The sequence below is a fragment of the Paramisgurnus dabryanus genome, chromosome 2, assembly GCF_030506205.2.
Source record: "Paramisgurnus dabryanus chromosome 2, PD_genome_1.1, whole genome shotgun sequence".
In the NCBI taxonomy this organism is placed as follows: Eukaryota; Metazoa; Chordata; class Actinopteri; order Cypriniformes; family Cobitidae; genus Paramisgurnus; species Paramisgurnus dabryanus.
In genome coordinates, this window is record NC_133338.1 from 27,262,021 (window position 1) to 27,285,909 (window position 23,889).

Sequence of the window (23,889 nt, forward strand, 5' to 3'; positions counted from 1 at the left end):
TGTCGTGTCTAAAAGCGCATGTTTAACGCGTGTCAACGCGCTGTTTTGTTCTTTCAAAAGTGCGTGAGAGGATGCACGTCTTTCGTTGCTACGCAATCATGAGACGCGCTTTCTGTGACAGCGAGAATAAGGAATGCGTGATCAGATTTTTCATCTGCACCTCACGTCAATCATATCATTGTCACAATGCGATCAGCTGGTCGGGACAGAGAAGAGCTGTAACCCGGGCTTACTCAGCTGTTACTCAGCTGCGGAGGGGTTCGTTAGTAAAGTCACAGCTTACATTGACGACACAAGCAAAGATTAGGAGAAACGTGCAAAAGATCAAAGATGGCATGGTATGCAACTCACTAATCTCAAAATGAGTGTATAATAAGTATATCATCATGTTGCTTGCTATGCAGTTACACAGAGCAGTAGGCCTAATATTATTTTTATACAGAGATGGTACATAGCCAATTCAATACTGTGAGTTAAACAATCCAAAATAAATCAAAACAGAAAATTTTTGGTGGCAAAAATTTAGGCTAATAGTTCATAAATGTATTCAGGAATTGAATTTGTTAGTTTAGTGCAAGGTTTAAGTAGAAAAAGTTTAAGAGAAGGTTAAGAAAAGAGTTACCTACTGTTATAAAATAATGTAAAAAAGAACTTTGCAGTAGTATTTTATTTATAATTTTTTCACTTTATATATATTTTATATTTTAATAAAAATGTTTAAAAAAGTGTAAACAAATTGTAAAAAAGTTTATAGTAAACAACCTGCAGTTTAATGTTTGCATTTTTCCCTTACTGTACCGAAAATGAACCGCGCCGTGGCCTCAAAACCAGGGTACGCACCGAACCGTGATTTTTGCGTACCGTTACACCCCAACTATTTAGATGACGGACTTTGTAAACTGAAAAACTAAGCAGAGGAAGAAGACCCCCAGTTTAAGAATAATGTTAAAAAAAAATTTGTTGTTTTCATTTTTATTGAAACTTTAATTTTTGTAATAAAACCTTTAAAAGCCTTTTTTTTTCAGTCATAGAAGAACAAATAGCAGGCTTTTAATTGCTGTAAATGTATTGATATCCTACATAATCATTGTAATCTCATAAAATAATTTGCAAATATGCAAGAAAAGATTTGTACTCTAAAAATACAAACAAGAGATAAAGGATTTACTAACATGCAGAGAGCCGAAGCATTTCAGCATTTGGACAGTGACAATTTTTAAAAAACATTACTTAAAATGTTTCTCATCTCACCATATCCACAGGTACAGAGTCATCATATACAATAAATCCGTAGGATAGCATTTTAAAAACATTTAAAAATAGATCCATGTTTAAAGCAAAGCATTTATTTACTTACGTACCAGGCTACAGGTGAAGCAGCTCTTTACGCCTATTAACGTCTCATTATCGGTCATCATTTATGTCCAAGAGACTCAATAATAATCTTTTACATTTCAATCCTTTAATCTTTCATATTTAAAAGCGTTTTTGTGCTGCTGTGCATACATGTATGTGAAAAGCAAACCCTCGTTGTCGGCCCGTTTATAGGTGCATATTATTAACGTGCTCTTTAAATAACAAAAAACTTATTGCGCCATTGACTTTAGACTAGGTTTTTGTTGGTCAATGGTGTAGTGGGCGCATGGGCGCAACATTGGGCACAAATGCATTTGCGTTTTTTACCAATTAAAGAGGTCCTCTTTAATATATTTTTACTTTAAGGATGTAACTTCTCAAAGGTGGAATTTTAAATAGCTTTTTTCTGCTGGAAAAAGCCTGTGATTTCCCATTGGAAGCAATGGCATTCCTAGACTTTTAGCATCTTCATAGTGACACGCAAAGCATGAAAATGCTTTGTTTTTTGTCGCCATTTTCTGTTATTTTCTGTTTATACTATTATATTTAGAAAGGTGGTCCTCAGAATGTTTTTAAACCAACCTTGGTGGGCTGTAAGTTGAAAAATGTTGAGAACCCCTGTCATAGTAGACACTGGTTCGTGGGTTCACTTTGAGATCAACACCGCCTAGTGGCAGTCATCAGAGTTTTTAAACGTTTTGAAACAGTAATGACGTAATGCAAAAGCATTTTACCTGTATGCAGGATTCATCCTCAATCCGGGTGTGGGGAACCACCTTCCCTGCACTGTTTGCACGAGTCCACTGGGAAGCCATTATGTTTTCTGCTCGAGGAACATTTGTATGAGTCATCTAAGATTGAGAAAAATCTAATGTAAGCAATTTTCATATATAGAACAACATCAATTTCAAACATGAAAACCCAAAAAAACATTTTCAAAACCACCCTCAAAACATATTTTATATAATAATTCATTTAAACAGGACTAAGTATACCTCATCACATACAGTAGCAATCATATTGCTTCTCATTGGAGAATGTTACTGTACCATTATGTGTGTTTCAAACAAGAACCATTGAGATTTGATGTTACCAATGTGCCACCACTAACTGCACTGAACTGTATGTTTGCATACCTGCCGCTTAATAAGCTCTTAATACACTAGTCAACATTCGAAGTGGATCAAAAAAGTTTATCAAAGGTGTCCTAAGACAAGAACGCATATTGTCCAATATTTTAAGACAACTTTTATGAAAGGTTTTGATCCACTTCAAATGTTGACTAGTATATAAATTGCTTCACAAGACATACAGTATTATCCTACTAGAGTCATTTCGATTACTTTAAATGATGGATGCATTTTTTGGAGCTTTTTTACTGTTGGCTCCCATATAAGATAACATGACTCCATTTTAATTTAAAAATGATTTTGTGTTTAACTGAAGAAAATCATGAACATCTGGATGATTTATGTGATATATCATTATATGAGAATTATGATAATTATGTGAGATTTTTTTTATATTTGAGTAAACTACTTCTCATCTCTAACCTTGAATTAGCTAGGCTTCACCTGCCGCTCTCCAATTCACTCACTTTAAATGAAACCAAATGTCTAAAGTCTCCACACTAACATTAAGCACAATTTACTCAGCTTAAAAACGTTCTCCAGAGCCAAATTAAATGTAAAGCAATTACGGTGTGATAAGTGGAAGCGGCGAAGTGGATCCGCCACACAGACAGTGATTAAATATTAATAAGGAAGCAGTGTCTTTAACCTCTCCACTCTCTGTGGAATTATCAAGTCCCACTGACAGATCCTCTCATAACAGCACTGCATGTCCTATTACTGACCATCTATCTGCTAAACAAACCCCTAATAGCTCAATCAGAGTTACGTGATAAGAGTCATATAGATCAGAGTGTGGCACATCAGGGTTTCCTTATTAACAGGCCTAGGGAATGGTGGGGTTGTGTTCGGTGTTTAGGTCATGATACTGTCACTACTATGATATTACGTACTGGCCGAAAATAGTCCCCTGCTATTGAAAGATGCTAAGGGGACTATTTTCAGGCGCTGCGTAATATCATTGCGCCTCCTGCAGCCATGTTATTACGCCAGAATGACGGTATAGTTCCTAGCCATATCTGCCTAAAAAATTGCAACTTTTACATTTCCGTTGGTCTTAGTACACGATGTAACTACAGAAGAATCCAGTTTTAAATAAAAAAATATCGAAACTCTGGTTATTTTTTAGCGCAATGCTAATGGTCTAATCAGATTCAATGGATTATGCTAAGCTATGCAAAAATTTATATTTCCTACTATGGAAGTCAAAGTTGCTCCTGCTTCCTGCTTGATTACAAATATCTTCCTTTGCGTTCAACAAAACAAAAAATGTATACTTGAGTAAATCATTTTTTGGGGATTCACTATCCCCAATGAGCCAGAACCAAGAAATAAACATAAATGATCATTAAAATAAAGGCAGGTTGAACAATACAGTACACTAACAGCACTTAATGCTCAGTATGCTCAACATACTCACAGTTGCATCTTTTATGTAATATTTTATAATACATTTTTGGCTTGTTGCCTTATATTTGTTAAAAAACACACACACACACAAAAAACATGTCCCACCTTCTAGACCAAATGTCATTTCTATAAGGGGACATACCATGAAAATTATAATTATTCCATGTTTAAGTGCTATAATTGGGTCGCAAGTGCTTTTATCAACCTAGAAAATTTGAAAAAGATCAACCCAGTAACTTTTTGTTTTGGTAAACCTTTCTCTGCAAGCGTGTGAAAAAATAGCTCATTGAAATTTGGCTCCCCTTGTGATGTCAGAAGGGGATAATAGCGCCCCTTTATCTCCACTATCCAACCACGCCACTGCCATTTAGTACAGAGATCAGCTCATATGCATGTTAAAGGACACACCCAAAACGGCACATTTTAGCACACACCTACAAAGTAACAATTTTAACATGCTAAAATAAATTAACCATATGATATTTTGAGCTAAAACCTCACGTATGTACCCTGGGGACACCAAACATTTATTTAACATCTTAAGAAAGTCTTGTGAAATGTCCCCTTTAAACAATTTTGCATACATTTTCAAAATAATACAAATCTTACAATTACATTAGTGAAAAAACAACAACAAACTAGCCAAGCAAACACAAACAGGCAAGCATGTAAGACAGAGACACAATTCATCTGCCTCACAGAATACGCCACCAGCTAAAAACCAATCCACGACCACAAGCCTCGGTTTTCTGGAAGCACTCACTGTAAAGTAATTACAGGAGATTGAATGTCAGCAATCGATCCTCTTGCATTTTTCATTTTCATAACTGTAAAAACCCATTAGTGCTTGTTTACTGATTGTTTATGGACAAAATGTGTATTGTTTTCTCTGAGCACAGGAGATGCTGTGTCTCTGGCTTGAGCCCCAATTAAATGTGACATTGGTATGATGCCTGAACACACAGAGATAATACAGGGCCTGGAAAGAGGTCCCTCCTCCAGTCTTCTCTCTCTCTCTCTCTCTCTCTCTCTCTCTCTCTCTCTCTCTCTCTCTCTCTCTCTCTCTCTCTCTCTCTCTCTCTCTCTCTCTCTCTCTCTCTCTCTCTCTCTCTCTCTCTCTCTCTCTCTCTCTCTCTCTCTTTTACTCTATTTCTAATGTTTCTGTCTGAATTGTGGTCATACGGACTTGACTCATCAATGAAGTCCCATACCAGGCAGCTGTACTGTATATTAAAAAATACATTAAGAAAACAATATACTGTTAAACAATAATGCAGAAAGACAATATAGTTTTATTGCACGCGTGCTGGTTGTTATTAACAAAATGTATTGATTGTTTGTTTAAATGGACTAATCAATAAAACACAAAGTTTCTCTGAAATCTCAGAGGAAGCAGCAGGCTCCTGCTCTGCTCTTAATAAAGATTTGATTTTCTATATATGCAGCTTAATTATTCATTGACAGCTGCCTTTGATGAAAAATGATAAACGTCAAAGTCTTAATGAAGCTTGGAATTACATTACATAAGTGATAGAGTGCCTAGCATGTCTAGACTGCTTACACTATTGGAGTCATTTAACCTCATAATGATAATTTACCTGAGTGCTTCACCTCACCATACGGCATAATGTTTTCCTGTTTAACATGAAGTGTAGGTCTGTAATGGACTCCCATTTGATATAATCTAACTATTATGAAAGTGCTACGGAAGGTGAGCTGACTCTATCTATAAACCTATAAATGATCTTTATATAAAATATGGGATGCAAGAAATCATAACCATAATTGTGTCTGTATGACTTCCCCACTTTAAACCAAGGTATTCATTTGTAGTGTATACTGTATGTACAGTGAGTGAGAAGGTAACCTCTTAGGACTTACGTCATGTTTGATTAGTGTCCAGTTTGTAGACAATTTTATTAAGGGAAAGTAAAATATTAAGAGGAGTAGGCCCCAGACAAATGCTAAGATATCCATTTGTGTTACAGTGTATGTAGTACAGTGCTGCATCCAGATCGCTCTACAGTTGGATGATGATGACCATGCTGGTGCAGGAAATGTCTCCTGATTCCCAGTCTTGCAAGTTTGTTTGGCATTAGTCATTTTCAATAGTTCACGGATTCTCTTAGGATGCTTAAACGTATGTTTACGTGTAAATCATTCTGGGTTTTCCTAACAGGCAGTACCCAGATGGTCAAGTTGGGAAACATCGCCTCATCCATAAAAATAATTAACACCTGGATTCCACAGGGCTTTCGCTTCAGCCCTAATTATACTCGTTTTTCAACCATTCACTGCATCGCTACACTGTGGAGCAGCATCATCAAATTTCTGTTAATCAGTGATAATGATGAATTCACATACAGAGAGAGTATCCTCTCCACTGGTGTTTGAAGAACAATCAAGCTGTGAATACCAACTAGAGAAAAGTATTGAGAATTTTAGAAAACAAAAGACAACTCACACCCTGAAACTGCATAGATGACTCACCTGTTGAAATCATTAACTGCCTGCACATTTCTGAGGAGCTCACCTGGACAACAGACGCTCCATGCTGAAATCCGCTTTCCACAGCTATCTTTTCCTCAGAGCCTGAGGGATTGAAATATGCAAACACACACTAGTGAACTCATACAATGGCATAGTGGAAAGTGTGCTGATGGTTGACATTCATCACTGTCCTGTATAAAAAACAACGAATGTACTGTGTAGCACAGCTACAAGCAGGGACAGTACAATCATGAGGAGAAGGTACTGTATGTCTTTAAAAAATGTTAAAACTTTGTACAGTTACTACAGTATGGCTTGACTTATTGTTCTTTTATTTTTGCCTTTTGTAAGTCACTTTGATAAAAGTGTGTGCTAAATGACATTATGTAAATGAGATTCATAAAACAGTAAATGAGAGAATCACGATTATTGGCTTGCATATTGCAGACTTTATGAGGCGGTTTCCCGGACAGAGATTAGATTAGTCCTAGACTAAAATAAATGTAAAAGATGTCCAAACTGAAAACCACTTTAGCAGACATATCTTAAAATACATCAGAAATGCACACAAGTAATGTTTTTAGTAAGGCATGTTTATTAAAACTAGTTATATTTTTTTTCTATTTAAACTAAGGACTGTCTTGTCTTAAGCTAATCTCTGTCAAGGAAACCACTCCAATGTCTATGAATTCTTACATGTCAATTAACTCTTTCCCCGCCATTGAAAAGTTAAGTCGTCAATTAAGAGAAAACACTTCCTTGCCAATGGCAAGTTTTTCTGGCAATCCATAATATCGCTATTATCCACCAGGTGGCGCTGCTACCCAACTTATAAAACCTTAGGGCAAACAGTTCAAACTCTGTATGTTTTGAGAATCGCTCTGAATATGATCTCTATTAAAAGTCCTTCTCAAAAATAGAATTATCTCTTTTTATAAATTTTGTATTTTTGAAGAAACCTACCCATATTTGAGAGGTGATAAAAAGACAACAAATGAAGGTAGTTTTTTTTAAGCATAGGGTCTGTTTTTACATTTGATATTTTGTAAATCAAATTAAAGGCATTTAACTTTTGTGAAAATCATAAAAAAATGCTGGGGTTGGCTGGCAACCTTTTTTAAAAACACTGGCAGGAAAAGAGTTAAAAGACCCAGTTGCCTTTTTATGGGCTTTGTTTATTTTATAACATATATGTTCAAAAACTGGGCCTGCATAGAAAATACAGATTTTTAATGCTGCTCTGAGCTAAGAAAGATAGATTTATAGCAGCATAACCAAGAGTTAGTATAAATTACTTGCCTTAAAGGGACTTTGAAGTAAGCCATTTAAAGGATAGTCATCCAAAGAATGATATCCTTCTTAAACCCTATACTGGCTTTGAACCTTTCTTTCAAAACTTTTCAGTTTTTCCAGCTGTATTCCCCTTAGTTTTGCTTTATTTTTAATTGTGGAAGTCACAGAAAAAACAGAGGGCTTGATTGAGATGTCTGTGGTACAGTATGCAGGATATTCCTATTGGGGAAGTGTAAAAACAAAATAAGGATAGGCATCACACAGTACTAGGAAGTAATGTGAACCCATCACTTGCAGATCTATAAGAAAACTTGAATTAGACTTAACAGTGTAGATTCACTTTTTTCAAATAATGCCCAGCACACACCAACAGATAATCGGGCTGAATTTGAGCCAATTTGTCAATATTCAACATTGAATATTTACAATCAGAAATCCTGCTGTGTGGGGGGAACCTTGAGGACAAACGCACACGCACGCTGTTAGGACTGCACGATAAATCGCACGCAATTGTCATGTGCATCTCGTCAGTAAAGCCAGTTCCTTGATTACTAATAAATCACCATTGAGCCCTCGTCTAGCGATCCCAATGGTCCATAGTCATAAAACATCTAAAATGATCTTTATTTGTTTGTTTTCTGAAAGGTGTATCATCCTTAATGCTTAACCTATACAAAAATGCGTGTCCATTCACATTCGCGTGAAATTTTGGTTTCGATTTTTAAACATGCAGGAATTGCTTGAGGTTAAAAATAATTATTGAGAGAGATAAAGTTCAGGACCTGATTGATGTTAAAAGAGTTATTTGGGGTGACAAGATTCGAAAATGATCTTCCTCACACTGACAGATCTGAAGCTTCCACCTCGATATACAGTATACAGGGTTTCCCACAGCACATTTCAGTTCGGGCAGCCCGCCTAAGCTTGGAAACCCTACCGCCTTAACTAGGTAGGCAAAAAAAAAATGTTTTCGCTGCACAAAAGGCCGTCAAGTGCATCTCGAAAAATAGCGCGTACGTGCTTACACAGCGAGCGGGGACGCGGGCCACACGGCCGAAATGAGATAAAGACGTGTTCCGTCATGTCTGGAGGATAGCCAGTTTATAAAACGCGTGTCCGTGAGAACTGTACTGTAAGTGGACTTATGTTTTGGAATTATTTAAGCCTGTTATTGTATTAGTCTATAGTTCTTGCAAAGTAGTTTTAAAGTAAGTAAGCTGGTGATTTTGTTGTTTGAGCAACCTGCTAGCTAGGTTTCACATGCCTGTTGATTAGATATAATTGTTGAGCTCACGTTATTTATTTGCATTATTTACATGGTACAGTAGTTACACTCCTTTAAGATAATGTAATTAATAGTGGGACATAATCAGTTTTTACCATTTCTGCGCTATCTCTCATCGTTCGGCAGACGATTTCGGCCAAAACATTTAAATCATTAATAATCTAGTATGTGTTCATTTTCTGTCTTGAACGTAATATTTTTCCTAAAGTATTGTTTTTGACTTTTTGTGTGCCAAATTTATTAGTTATAACATTGATTTCAATGTATTTTTCTCAACATTGAAGTTGCTGACTCTATTAACTTCAAACAGGTGTATCTATGTTATTTTTTATTTTTTTGTCAAATTCCAACAAATAATACAATGTTTTGAAGGTTTTTTAACAGAGAATGTAAAAATATAACTAACAAATTTTGCTCATTCCAACTCAATTTGCCAGTACGGGTCATAAAAGTAAAGTGACAGAAATCCTTGCTTCAACTTCTTTTCTAGTAGCTATGTGACAGGACACACTCAGTAGAAATTGGCATCTTACAGGCTTAGTTTTATTGCTGGGGAGGAAAATCTGCAATTAATCCGTCTGAGAAAGACGTGTCTCCCCTTACACAACAGACTCAAGCAGTGTCTACCACTGGTGGGCACTCAGGTTACGCCTGCCATTGTGAAAAAAATCACCAGGCCAAAAAGTGCATAGATCAAACAGACTTTATTTAGGTTGTGCAACACTATAATGTGAAACCAAAAGTGCTTAGGATGTAATAAACAAAAAATTGTACGGCCCTTTCTGTCTGTTTTTTTTTTTTTTTTTTTGCATTTTTGATAGAATTATAAAATCATACTGTGTTGAACTTTAGTTCAGATAACTTATGCCTTCTCGATGTCTGTCTAAAACACATAGACTTATAGCACTAAACGTTTTTAGGACAACAAGAAACCTGGCACAGCAATGGCAACCAATTTTCATTAGCTTAAAGCCAATAATTATTTAAATCTCGTGCAAGTAGCAATTAACTCCCCATGACCTGTTCCAGCTAAATATAATTATCTGGCATAGAACCTGCATAATAATAACTGTTTTATTACTCCCTCGTGTTTCAAAACACCCACTGTGACTTGGGTATGAAGTGGCTAGGTACATGTAACTATCCTGAGTGTACTAAAATTAAGTTCTACTGTTTGATTACTTAATTTTCTTCAAATAAATAAAACGACACATTTTAACACAGACAAATGCGTATTTACAGTAGCGCAGAAATTCACGTTATTTATTTTATATAACGTAACGTTCGTGACATTTTCCTTACGTCTTGTGAGCAGCTTAGCAAAGTAAAATTCTCCTAACTTGTTGGACGGTGCAAAATAGCATTAAGTTAACAAAAATAAACTTTACTTATTAGTCTACTTACAATATGAATCCTTCGCGTCGTTTTATTTTCAGCAGGAAATTGTATTTAGATATACATTACTGAGATGAAAATTACACTCCAGCGCCAGTGCACGTTGCCATGGCAACAGTCAGCGCTTGGCCAACTCGTTTCCTTCTTTAAGCTTCCCACTCACAAAACATTAACAGCACGCGCGTTTTATGAACTTACACTTACCTTTCAGTGGACATATGTTTGCAAAACGTTTTCCTCTGTTGTATTCCCAACTGGTAATCGATATTCTTAATGCAGGGAAATTTCACATACTGTATAACATAAACTTTCCTCCCTCGAGAGGAAGGGAGGGAGGGAGGGTTTGGACACTACGGTATCGTGTGAGGGACATTCTTGCCTCTCGACACCTGCAGCCAGCATAGCGACAACTACACTACAAGTTACTGACATACTTTAAGCAAACATACTAATAAAATGTATAACTTGAAGGCACTTAAAGTTACTTTGGATAAAGGCATCTCTCAAAAACTATTAATACACGTCGGATTAATTATAAGCCATGTGCGAATATTATGCTACTGTATTGCTAATGCTGAACGCACATGTATTCATTAATCAATAAAATGTGTTTCTTGCTAGATTTTTTATTTTTTGCTTAGCTTTCTTGTTGGTACTTTCTTATTAGTATGGTTTGTAAATAATTTAAATGGTGTTTGTCTCCATCTAGTGGATTATGTGATTCTGGTAGAATCACGATCATTTAAAAGGATAGTTCACCCAAAATAAAAATTCTGTCATCAAAGATGACATCGAAGAAGATATTTTGATAAATAATGGTAAGCACACTGATTGTAACCATTGACTTCCATAGTAGGAAAACAAATATTATGGAAGTATTGTGATAAATGGTGAAGAAAATGTTTTGATAAATGATAGTAAGTACTTGACGGTAACCATTGAATTTCATTGTATTTGTTTTTCCTACTATGGAAGTCATTGGTTACAATCAGTGTGCTAATCATCATTTATATATATATATATATATATATATATATATATATATATATATATATATATATATATATATATATATATATATATATATATATACCCACTATCCCACACTATCTACACTCTGTTAGCTGATACATGCAAATTTACTGAAAATTAGATAAATAAACACTTTGCAAACAACACATACTGTAGAAAATAACAGTTTTAGAGTTTAAAAAAATGTCAGCCTTTTCTTTAGTGTATCACTCCTGCAAATCCAGCATTTACTACAAACTACATTTGGAAAAACAGCAATAATTTTACCGTTCATCCCTGCAGTAATCTCAGTTATGCAGATATGTCTGTTATTTGTTGCATAACCCCCACCTTTCCTAAGGTACACTCAGAAAATAAGGTACAAAAGCTGCCACTGGGATGGAAGGCCTACCCTATAAAATTGTATAATATATAACATTCAGGTATGCTATATATATATATATATATATATATATATATATATATATATATATATATATATATATATATATATATATATATATATATATATATATATATATATGCACTGTACCCTTGAGTTATATAGATTTGAGGTTCTAATACAGTATATGCTCTTTAGGTACAAATTTGTACTTTTTAAAAGGTGCCACACAAATCCCTTTCCCTTAATTTCTGCGAGTGTATGCTGTCTTTGCATCTCATTTTAGTAAGTGTTTGCACAGTCAACCAACATTTATTAAGCTTCTGGTGATTAAAGGCAATAAGACATTCTCCTGCTTTAACATAAATGCCTTATAGATGAAAGAGTGTGTGCAGGACACCCATTTTTAAGAAGATTAGCAACAGTACTGCAATTTTTTTCTATCTGTGGATTTATGAACTCTACAATGTCAATGTCCTTAGACATTTCTTGTTTTCAGGGCATGGCTCACATGAACAACACATAAGTCAATCTTGGTAACTCATCCTTATTGATTGACTGAGTCCAATTAGCCTTTGGAGAAAGACTAGCTCAAAGGTTTACAAATTTCTTTCAATATACTGTGATTTTTTTAAAGAATTCTGCATGCCATTTTTCGCTTGTTGAAATAATGTTGCGTATCACAGCCTTATGTGCACACTCAAATAAAATATATTGGTATGTAAACAGTATGTGGAAACATTGTGAACATTGCAAACAGTCTGACAAACGTGAAATGGCATCTGTTTGGCAAGCAATAAGACAGAAGTATAAAACAAAAGTTTATATTTTGCTATCTCCTTTGGTGCCACTAGTGGCACGGAAATAAGACCTTAAAACAATGTGATCTATACACTTGTGTTTTGGCTGTTATTGTCATGGCTTAAGAGGAGCCTGCATTCTTTGAATAAATGACACAGAAATCTAAGTAATCCTGCAGTCCATTTTTGTCTTATAAATGCAATTAAATACAAAAGTAAAGCATGACAATGCCATAGAAGGAATGCAAGAGTTTTGTTTTAGGTCCTTTTTGTTAGAAAAATAATTTACTGGCAATTTATAACTCATCTAGATAAATTAAATTCCCTCAGACTTTGTTGTGCATTCCTTAATGCAAACTCAGTCTCACGCCATTAAAACAACTTTGGAATTTCAGGGGGGGGGGATGCGTGTTACCCTTTGAAGAAAGTGTTTGAAAGCATTCACTATCATTCTCAAATGTTATTCAAAATATCACCAAAACATCTGCATGTGTCAAAGAAAAATTCAATATATTTCAGGGTAAATTGCTTTGTTTTTTCTACTTGTCGGACAATTATACAAGAAAGATCATCAGTACGTGTAAATAATGAGACAAGGATTTATCTCTCTACTAAATAAAAACCTATTTAGAATTCATGAGTATAAAATGCAAAGAATGATGGTGTAAAATATGTCATGAGGCACTGTGACAGCTACTTTAATGAGCTAATACGGTAAACCCAATGTGGTTGTATAAACGCATGCATTTATTTGTCATGTTTACTCTAACACTATTTATAGCTCATGCATATAACTTGCCAACCCTTTACCCTCACTAATAATATTTTGTAGGTTATGAGGTTCTCTTCTACATGGGATGTCTTATCAGTACCCATTTGAAATGCAGTTTGTAAGGCCGTTCCTACAAGATTACTTGTAGGTTAACATGGACATAACTCCGTTACTGATAAAATGGAGACAGACTCAAGTTCTTTTCTGGGCTCTTTGTTGTATGTTCTGCACTCAAACCGACTTTCTCCTCTTGCCAAAGACATTGTTAATGAGTTTGGCCATGGACTTGGAGCCACTGTATCGCCTGCGGTCGCCTCTGTGCTTCAGCTGTTCCATTACATGGCGGATGAGTTTCGTGAAGAGGTTGGCAATCTCCAGGTAGTTCTCAGCCGCTGACACCTCCTGGAAGAGGCATTTGTTTTCGTGGGCCAGGAAACGGCCTTCCTCCTCACTCACTTGACGGCTGTGACATAGGTCTTGCTTGTTACCCACCAGGCAGACAGGAACCTCCCTATTTACACCAAAAAAATGTTTATGATAAGGCTGTATAAAGTAATCCATCAATTGTACTACAGCTGTGGTTCTCAAACTGGGGGCTGTTAGATGGTGCCAGGGATGCCCCAGTTTTATGACATTTTCTAAAATGTATGAATTTATCATAAATTCTGTGTAATAAAACCTCCAATTAACTGCCAATTAACATTGTAGGGGGGCGCATGACAAAAAAGTTTGAGAACAACTGTACTACAGGATGCAAATATATGTAATATTGATTCTTATTTCAGACTAATAATGCTATAATAACAGTGTGGCTGAATTATTAAAATTGATTTTTCACAGTATCCTATATGGAACGATGCACTGTAAAAAAATGTTTTCCAGTGTTTGATAGTGATTTCTTTTTTGATGGCACATGATGCGAAGCTTGTCAAAACATGTATTAAGCCCATTATGTGTGTGGCTCGTCATGACAAAAATGTGCTTGGCCGGTAATGTAAACCTATGTGCATCACGGATCAATGTTGGATCCTGACGTCGGGATCAACGTTGGATCGTGAGTTTCGTGACGTCGAATCGCCTTGGATTTTGACGTCGGATCAACATTGGATTCTAACGTCAGATCAGCGTTTGATCTTGGCCTCAAATCAACATTGGATTTTGACATCAATACCCAATTTTGAGCAGATGTCAAGGTGAATTAAGACTTATATTAGACTTTTATATCTACAGAAACCGGTTGTAAGCTAATATTTCATAATAAATGTTTACAGAAAAAAACATTTATGTTGTCAGATTGCTTTATCCACTTGCGTTGGATTTTGAATTCAGATTCACGTTGGATTTTGACTTGAGATCAACATTGAAGTTTTTTGCTGACGTCAGGCCAAGCGTTGGGTCTTGACATCGGATCAACATCTGATTTTGATGTCGGGCCAACGTTGGATTTTCACGTCAATACCCAATTTTGGGCAGATGTCAAGGTGAATTAAGAATCTGATCTAATGACCACATAATTACACATGCTGACACATAATTCGTGGTTTCTCTCTAGTGTCCGTTTCATTAATTTAACATATTTAATATTGGGGGCATCCAAGTTATTTGAAGTATTGAACTTTTTAAAGGTGACATAGAATGATTGAACGGGGTATTTATCCTTGTTCTGTGATGTGACATGTAGACAATTTCTTTTTTGTTCGGGTCTGTAATGCCTTAGAAGCTTCCTAAAAACCTCTCTCAGATAGCTCTATTAGGGTGGGGAATTTTAAACAAGTGGTTTTGCACCTATTTGGCTCCCCCTACTGGCTTAACTTGCAATCTCATTCCTGATTGGCTGACTTTGCTGCCACTCTAAAAATGTAGCCAATTATTTTAAAGTGGAGGGGCAGTTAGATGCCTGTGATGTCATAAGCATCAGTTTTTCAGATTGGGCCGTTTTCTGGCTGACATTTCTAATAGAGGAATTTCTATGAGACTGAGATGTTTAGCATGTCTAGCACTTTTTGTATGTTTATGAATGCGGGTAGACTACCATTATTCAACAAAGACAAGGTAAAAATGGTTTTTCATTCTCTGTCCCCTTTAAGTAACCAATCAAAATATTCCATACGTGCACTGTCAAAAATAAAGGTACAAAAGCTATCACTGTGGCAGTACCATTTAAAAAAGGTCCCAATATGTACCATTTAGGTACAAATATATATCTTTGAAGTACCAATATGTACCTTTGAAGTACTAATATGCACTCTTTGGCAGTGTTGCGGAAAGTTACTTTAAAAAGTAATGCATTACAATATTAAGTTACTCTCCAAAAAAGTAACTAATTGCTTTACTTAGTTACTTTTCATGGAAAGTAATACATACGTTTCTTTTAAGTTACTTTTGCGTTACGTTTTCTTACTTGGCTGAGCCTTGATCTCTTTTAGGCCTTGCAGGTTGTTCTGCATTCAGAAATAGCATATTTCCATCAAAAAAATGCTCTGGCCTGCCATCTCAGTTTCTGACTCAAACTGACGCGCAAATAGAGTGCGTAATTATACATCACTTTGTTTAGTTTCATTCAGTGCATTATTTTATCAAATTAATTAAACTGAAAAGTTACTCGCATTACTTTTTTTAAAAAGTAACTTAAATATTAATGTGTACATTTAAAAAGTAATACGTTACTTTACTCGTTACTTCAGAAAAGTAACGTACTGCACGTAATTACGTAATGCACATTACTTGTAATGCGTTAACCCCACCACTGCTTTTTGGGTACAAAGGTGTACCTTTTTAAAAGGGTACTGTCCCAGTGACAACGTTTGTACGTTTATTTCTGAGAGTGTGCATATGAAATTGCTCGTTATGATATAGCCTGATGTTTTTATTTATCTTCATTAGACAAAACTATTCACTGTAGTGTATGTTTAGAAAGCTTGAAAGACAAAACTTCATGTTTGTTGCATTTTCCAGGAAACTATTTTTTTAAACTAAAAGAATAGAAAAATCTAATACTATGGGAGTGGAAGGTACAAATAAAACAGAAAAAGATGTTGTGGAAGGCAGAGGAATAGATGGAGTCATGGAAGAAAGAAAAAGATGGCAATGGGCTAGAAAGAAGTGAAAAGACAGAAGAAATCCAACATGAAGTGAGAGAAAAGGTTAAAGAAGAGTTGAATGAAATGTGGCTTTCAAATATGTTTTTCCAACACATCCTCACCCCATGGCGTCAATATTTGACGCCACTTGACCATGCGTCAATATGTTACGCGGAGGGTATACCCTTCGCGTCATTTTTTGACGAACTGGGGACTTCAATACTATTGAGTCCGTTGCATTCTCTTTCCTATTTTCGTACCATTTTCTTACCATTTTCGCGTCGGTTTAGGGTTAGATTTACATAATGACATCCCTACCCAAACCTATCCCTAACCCCAATGTCAGGCGACAACTGTTTAATTTCGCGTACCTAATAGTATTGAAGTCCCCAGTTCGTCAAAAAATGACGCGAAGGGTATACCCTCCGCGTAACATAGAATAGGCAAACCTATTTTATTTATATAACTTATAGTCTTTAAAGTATACCATTATGTTCAACCTTGCTCATCATGGTTACAGCCAGTGTTTTTTAGATACTGGTAAGATCTATGTTTATAATAACTTAGTATTAAGACAAAGGATGCCACAGTAGAGATGCTAAAGGTAGCTGCTTGGGTATTGAATGTTTCTTGTTGGGGTTTTTTATGTTATAAAAATTTGAGGTCTAGTGTGCACCGCATATAGTATATACAGTCTATACTTTTTTAATCCACGCTAACCATGCAAGGATGCTACTTCATTGCCACCCCCCTGCCACCCCATAAATAATTTTCTAGATCCGCCCCTGCCTACAGTAGATGGTAAATACCAGAAATTGTACATTTTCTCCTATAACACCATAGCAAAATAACTCTCTAATATTGAAACTGAGGGTTGGAATTTATAAAGAGCTTGTGTTGGAAGACAAATCTGAAACTTTAAGTACACCGTGTTGCCATTTTTGTGAAGTGTCAAAGCTTGTAAGCCAATTTTTAAAGAACATGCTGGATTCTGACCTCTCATCAATGATCTCATTGCCTTGTTTTAGAGATCTAATGGGCTCCAGATGCCCAGTCACACGCTCTCACTTACTATTGTTTCAAAAGAATTTCAGATGACAAATAACCATTGAAAGTTTAAACCATCCAGACTTAAATCCCTCAATAAATTAGCTGGAGTTAAATATATACTAAGCTAAGACCAGTCATCTTGTTGAAATATATAACCATTGGAATCTTATAATCATGGATGGAGAGAACTTCTCTGTGTGTACAAATCATCTGCACAATAATTATAATATCAGCCAGTTTGCCCTTTACAGATGTGCACAGTCTAGCAGGGAGCCCCTGTGCTCTATTCTGCAAAATGGTCCATTCATTTATTAAATCTCCATCCTTTTGTTCCAGCCAGCATCAGGAAAAGGTCAGAAGGTTGCAGGGAAGAATCTGACTCACCCTTTACAGGTCTCCCGACGGCTCTCTTTGATCTGCGCCAAGATGTTTTTGGCATTTAGGAAAGACGTGCGGTCGCTGATGTTGTAGACCACCACAAAGCCATCAGCCCAGTCTACTGGTTCCTCCAAGATACATCTGCTTTCTCCACTCTGCAATGGGGTGGACACAGTGTGTTTTCCAGTAAAAAAACAACATACTCACTGACCAGCTGGAAAGCCGGACATCAAATGAGCGACTAAAGTAATTAAACTTGACCCCCTCCTACAAAGGGTCAGCGTAGTATCAGAAAGCAAAGAGAGCATAGCACAAAGCTCTGTTATTCTCTAAAGCTCAAAGCATCTGGTTCTTAAAGCTGTTAATGTACTTCAAACAACTGGTCTTCTATCAGAAGTCTTTGTTTTAATGCAAAGACTGACTGCCAATATTGACTGCCTTGTACAGAATAGAAGGGTGCTCATCTGACAGCTAAATTTTTTTTAAATTAAAGCAAAACAACAACTGCTTAAGTAAAAGGTCCCAGATGCAGCTAAAAGCCGTGAGGCTCGGTTTTCAAAGGCAGCACACATAAATCTCACTGGAGCACAACATGCACTTCCCATATGAAGCAGGTATATCTGAATATGTTGCCCTGTGGCAGTGCTTGTATAAAAGTATCCCGTATGAAAGAAAAAACACAAACCTGCGAGCATGGATCAAAGACTTCCAAGTTTAACTGTCTTCCATCAATTGAAAGCCTTTTATGGTATAAGGAGTCTGCAATAAATAACACTGGATGAAATACTGTGATGAAAAAACAGATTCCTAAAATGAAAGGGTGTTATTAGACATTTATATAAAATTCAAGTGCATTAAAGCAGGAATTGATGTGATACATATGTAGTTGTATCGGTCGTGCAATTACTGTGTGCTTCAGGAATTTTTGGCATGATCACATGGGTCAAAGCAAAGGGGTTAAACTTTTACAAATTAGACAATGGGAAATCATTCAACAACAGCTCAGTGATGACACAAAAACAAACTTTACAATCAAAGTAATAGGTTCAATACCAGACAAACTTTTCTTTATGGTTTCTCTCTTAAATGAAATTCTTACCTGCAAAAAGTCTTAAAAACGTTTTTCTCTTCTCAAGATGTTTATAAAATTGCACTGTAAAAAGTAAAAGTTGGATCAACTTAAAAAGAAATGACTTTAATTGGAAACACCTAAAAATATTACATTTTATTTCAACTTTAATTTTCTCACTTAAAGTGAAACTTTTACGTTGAAAATTTTTACATTTTATGTGTTACCAATTGAATTAATTTGTTATGTTAATCCAACTTTTACTTTTTACAGTGCAGTTTTATAAACATTTAGAGAAGAGTAAAAAATGTAAAGACTTTTTGCAAGTAAGAATTTCATTTAAAATAAAGAAAGAAACCACAGAGAAAGGTTTGTCTGGTATTAAACTTATTACTTTGATTGTAAAAGGTCAGTTTTATGTCATTGCTGAGCTGCTGTAGTTGTTTTACCTTAAATATTTAACTTAAATTGAGAAAATTTAAAGGAAAACACCACTGTTTTTCAATATTTTACTATGTTTTTACCTCAACTTAGACAAACTGATACATACTTAAATTTATTTAATGTTTGCACTTAAGCTTTGTACAGTGGATCGTGAATGTGTTAGCATTTAGCCTAGCCCCATTCATTCCTTAGGATCCAAACAGGGATGAATTTAGAAGCGACCAAACAATTCCATGTTTTCCCTATTTAAAGACGGTTACATGAGTAGTTACATGAGTATGGTGGCGATTTTTTAAGTGGATAAAAAATGAGAACTATATTGTATGGCAGAAGAGCACTTAGTTTGCAGCATTTCGACCTCGGACGCAGTAATATTGACGGAAATTTGAGCTAGAGGGGGAGTAGTCAGGAGTGATGATGTTACTGCCCCGCGAGGTCGACATGGAAAACATGGAAGTGTTTGGTGTCTTCTAACTTCATTCCTGTTTGGAGCCATAGGAATGAATGGGGCTAGGCTAAATGCTAACACATTCACGACACGCTGTACAAAGATTAAGTGCACGCATTGAAAAAAGATAGGTATGTATTAATTTGTCTAAGTTGAGGTAAGAACATAGTAAAATATATAAGTTGATAAAACTAAATTTTTTTAGGTGTTACCAATTGATCAAATTTTTTTGAAGTAGAGCCGCTTTTTTACTTTTTACCGTGTGTCTTTTATTTCTTTTTTGTTGAAATTCAAAGTTTGCCTTTTGGTTATTCTCAGTTATCTTCATGTATTGTAGGAACAATACAGCTTTGTGCTTTGGGTTGTATTTGATATTGTGCCAGCCTCTACTGTATGCTGATATGGATAAAACCCACAATCACATTCGTAACATTCTGGTTTCACCATAACTTCTTAATAAACATCCACATGAGATTACTTACTGGAATTTGATGCATATTCTCCTATGAATCTTTTGGTCAAGAATCTCACCAGCACCGCTGAGGACAAGAGAGGGGAGATGATTGAGTTTTTGGATTATTGAGACCGTGCCATGATGTACAGTAAATGACCAGGATAAAGCATGAAATAGGAAAATAGGGCAAGAGCTCAAGCCCCTCATCAAAAACTTGGCAGTAAGTGCTGGTACATATCTGGCACAGGAAAAAGCGTTACATTTATGCTTTCTTCTTTTTTTACGAGCACACTACCTGGTCTATATTAAATATTTGAGCCATGAAGCTATGTTACTTTATTGAGTTTTTAAAGTCAGGGCTTGAGTTTTCACGCATAAATACACACGAAAGTTGCATCCTAAGCAGTCATGATTCAAGTGTTTTCCTCACAAACCTTTAAATCTGAAACAAGATGCTCTGTTTACTTTCCGGTCTCTCTGACCCCCCGGCCCCCTTCACTACCTCCGCTGTTTTTGTTCAGAGGAACATATGGAATCATTGTTTCCCTAATACTTATAGTTATTAGTACGTACGCAGGCCGAAACGTTCTTATGCTGCAGAGTGGAACACAAATAATCTCTAAACAATTTCACCAATTATTTGCATCTTACAACCATCCATTTCAATTTCCCCCACCCATGGATGTTTTGTATAAAGATGACCTCACTCCTGCGATCTGTTCCAGTGTTACAAACTACTTTCAAAAGGTTTTTAAAGTGCAGGCATAATGCCATGCTGGTCATGTACAGCTCGCACACATTATTTATTGTACAGCCACACAGCAACAGTACAAACATGGATGACTTCCAGCTCAACCGAAGACCGGCACATAAGGAAAAACACTGCAGTGACAGAATTGGAATTAAGCCTAAAACTACTGTTAGTTTAAAGTATGCATATTTAATAAACAAGTATTTGTAAGATAAACAGTATTGACTGTAAAGAAACTCACCAGATTTGCCTGCTCCCTCACTGCCCAACAGGGCCAGTTTGATGTCATTCATTGCTGTGGATTGCAGTCCCCTTTCCTTTTGTTTCTTTACGTACAGTCCCGGGAAGTACTCTTCACTATATTTATACAGCTCTGAAAGTGGCGCCACGATCTCTTCTGTCTCTTACTTTCTTTCTGTTACTCTCACAGACGCAATGCTCCTCTGTCTCCCCTCCCACTACACAGAGCTGCCACAAGGTCATTTCTTTACCGAACACAGACGGATTTCCCTTTGATAGTTAAAGTTGTGCGGCTAAGTGCAGAGCTTTGCCACAGTGAATTAAACCAAACTAATGTGTGATCTTGTAAACCACATTGACTTTTTACCTATACTTTAAATTGTCTTGGGGGGGGCAGTTTCTGAAATTGTATAAAACAAATTTATCATAAGTTTTGTGTAATTAAACCACAGAAAAATGGAGCTACTAAACAACAGCACTACATTGTATCATTTAATATATGTTTTGTTTTGAGAATTAAGAATTTTTTTTGGAGGGCCGCAAAAGGATGCACCATACACATGGGGGGGGGGCACAACGAAAAAACTTCCTTTTTTTCTAATTTGATCAAATTGTGTAGTTAAAATTCAAAATAGTAAGGTAATTACTTTTAAAATTGAAATGAAAGCCAATTAGATAAAACTTAAATATTTAAAGCCGTGAAAAAGAGTACTATGGAAGTAAATGGGGTCCATGAGCGGTTTGGTAACAATCATTTCTCACAATATCTTCCTTTGTGTTCATCAGAATAAAAAGATTTAGGCGGGTTTGTAATAACATGAGAGTGAGTGAATGATGACAACATTTTCATTTTTGGGTGAACTATCCTTTTAAGACAGCCAAAAACATTTCAAAGTAAGTTGAAATGGCATTTGCAGCTAATTTTATTAAATGTTAAAAATAAAGGCATGGTTTTTACAGTGTTTGTGTAAAGAATATCTTCAGTCTTAAAGTTTAATTGAATTTTTAGGTGAGGTATGTGGATACTGAAGTGGTTGGCAAAGCTTTCTAACATTAAATATACTTGATGCTGTGGGTATCTCCCAGGGTGAACATGTTAGCCCCAAGAGCAGCGTTTGCAGTGCCAGCCTACGATTCGGCCAAGAATGTCAGCCATATTTTGATTGCCGGGATCAATTCCTTACGGAGTAGAGAGCAGCAATCAATTTTCCTTCTTTTCCAGAACAGTTCCAAAAAATTGAAAGACGTTCAGCCACCCGGACTTCAATTTCATGGGCTGCTACACTGGTCAGGGAGGCTTTTTTCTGCTTCGCTCTTTTCATTCTTCAGCTGAGTTCACCACGGTGTCCTATTATTATTCTGTTATGTTTCATTTGATTTTTGTTGGCTGAGGACTCACAGACACTTTAGCAATACAAAAGCTCAAAATGTACCCGGCACCAAAAAAATATGTGGCACGTATCAGGCTTAGTCCGTCTCAGTGTTAAGTATATTGCTTTGGACAAAGTGGAATTCCATTAAAGTACACTGTAGCTATAAACAGATCCTGGATTCAGTCAGGCTTACGCACATAGAATATAGTTACCGGAGTTCAGCATAAACTTACAAAGACCTTATCAACATGCAATCACAGACAAGAACAACGTGCTTGTGAAAGAGAAGAATGAAGTGGATTTTCATCTAAACACTATATATCACTGCATACTATTGCATTTCAAAGAGACTGGACTGGTTAAACAGCACGCAGATGTAAAACCAGCAGACCTGAAGGCTGATGAAGGGAAAAAAAACTTGACATTACAAAGCTCCATCTCAGATCACACAATATTTTCTGTTAGCTCTTTTCTGAAAGAAATTTCAGATGCATTTGTTAGAGCTATACTGTATATACCAAATAGGACAAAACTATTTATAAATATTCATTAATTAATATTGGATACATGAACCTAAATTTATTGTTGGGTATTATAAGTCATATAAGTTAATACGTATCACAGTATCACAATTGTGTAAAGACTGAATCAAATTTAAATTATTTTATGCCTTTGAAAATTTGAAGTGGCTGAATGTTGCCATTTTTGCCATTGCTACTGTATATAATTAATGCAACTCTGAACATGTGAACTGTCCATTTTTCTTTATTTATATTCTAGTTAATGTGTTATGCATTTTGGATCTAATATTTTTTTTTTTTTTATTATTTTGGTTATTATGTTTGTATAGGTTTCTCATGTCCTTCCATTCTGTTAACTTTTTGTAACAACAAGCAAAAGCCACTTCTTTAAAGGAAAACACCACCGTTTTCAATATTTTACTATGTTTTTACCTCAACTTAGACAAATTAATACATACCTATTCTTTTTCAATGCGTGCACTTAATCTTTGTACAGCGAGTCGTGAATGTGTTAGCATTTAGCCTAGCCACATTCATTCCCTAGGATCCAAACAGGAATGAATTTAGAAGCCACCAAACACTTCCATGTTTTCCCTATTTAAAGACTGTCACATGAGTAGTTACACGAGTAAGTATGGTGGCACAAAATAAAACGTGGTGATTTTTAAGCAGATAAAAATGAGAACTTTATTGTATGGCGGAAGAGCACTTAGTTTGCAGCACTTTGACCTCAGCG

General features: G+C 35.9%; 2 protein-coding genes across 2 annotated transcripts in view; both read right to left on the minus strand.

The window, feature by feature from the left end:
- Positions 1 to 10,686, minus strand: part of stk33 (serine/threonine kinase 33) — a 29,413-nt gene extending 18,727 nt beyond the window's left edge. Inside the window, exons 1-3 of the mRNA XM_065267741.1 lie at positions 10,564 to 10,686; positions 6,387 to 6,488; positions 2,091 to 2,207 (exon numbers count right to left, since the gene is read on the minus strand). Coding sequence (XP_065123813.1) covers positions 2,091 to 2,207 — 117 coding nt within the window. The 5' untranslated portion in view covers positions 6,387 to 6,488; positions 10,564 to 10,686. The remainder of the gene's footprint in view (positions 1 to 2,090; positions 2,208 to 6,386; positions 6,489 to 10,563) is intronic.
- A 1,641-nt stretch (positions 10,687 to 12,327) lies between these two features.
- Positions 12,328 to 21,435, minus strand: rerglb (RERG/RAS-like b). Its single transcript, XM_065267716.2, has 5 exons — positions 21,261 to 21,435; positions 20,297 to 20,353; positions 18,539 to 18,612; positions 17,860 to 18,008; positions 12,328 to 13,856 (listed from the first exon to the last, which is right to left on the minus strand). The coding sequence occupies exons 1-5, from the start codon at positions 21,310 to 21,312 to the stop codon at positions 13,577 to 13,579; spliced, it is 612 nt and encodes a 203-aa protein (XP_065123788.1). The 5' UTR covers positions 21,313 to 21,435; the 3' UTR covers positions 12,328 to 13,576.
- Between the last annotated feature and the right edge of the window lie 2,454 nt (positions 21,436 to 23,889).

Coding starts and splice junctions, on each gene's coding strand:
- rerglb (XM_065267716.2), bottom strand. CDS start 21,312: ATGAATGACATCAAACTGGCCCTGTTGGGCAGTGAGGGAGCAGGCAAA. Junction 20,354..21,260: donor TGAGGGAGCAGGCAAATCTG/GTGAGTTTCTTT, acceptor TCTTGTCCTCAG/CGGTGCTGGTGAGATTCTTG. Junction 18,009..18,538: donor TCTTTGATCCATGCTCGCAG/GTTTGTGTTTTT, acceptor ACCCCATTGCAG/AGTGGAGAAAGCAGATGTAT.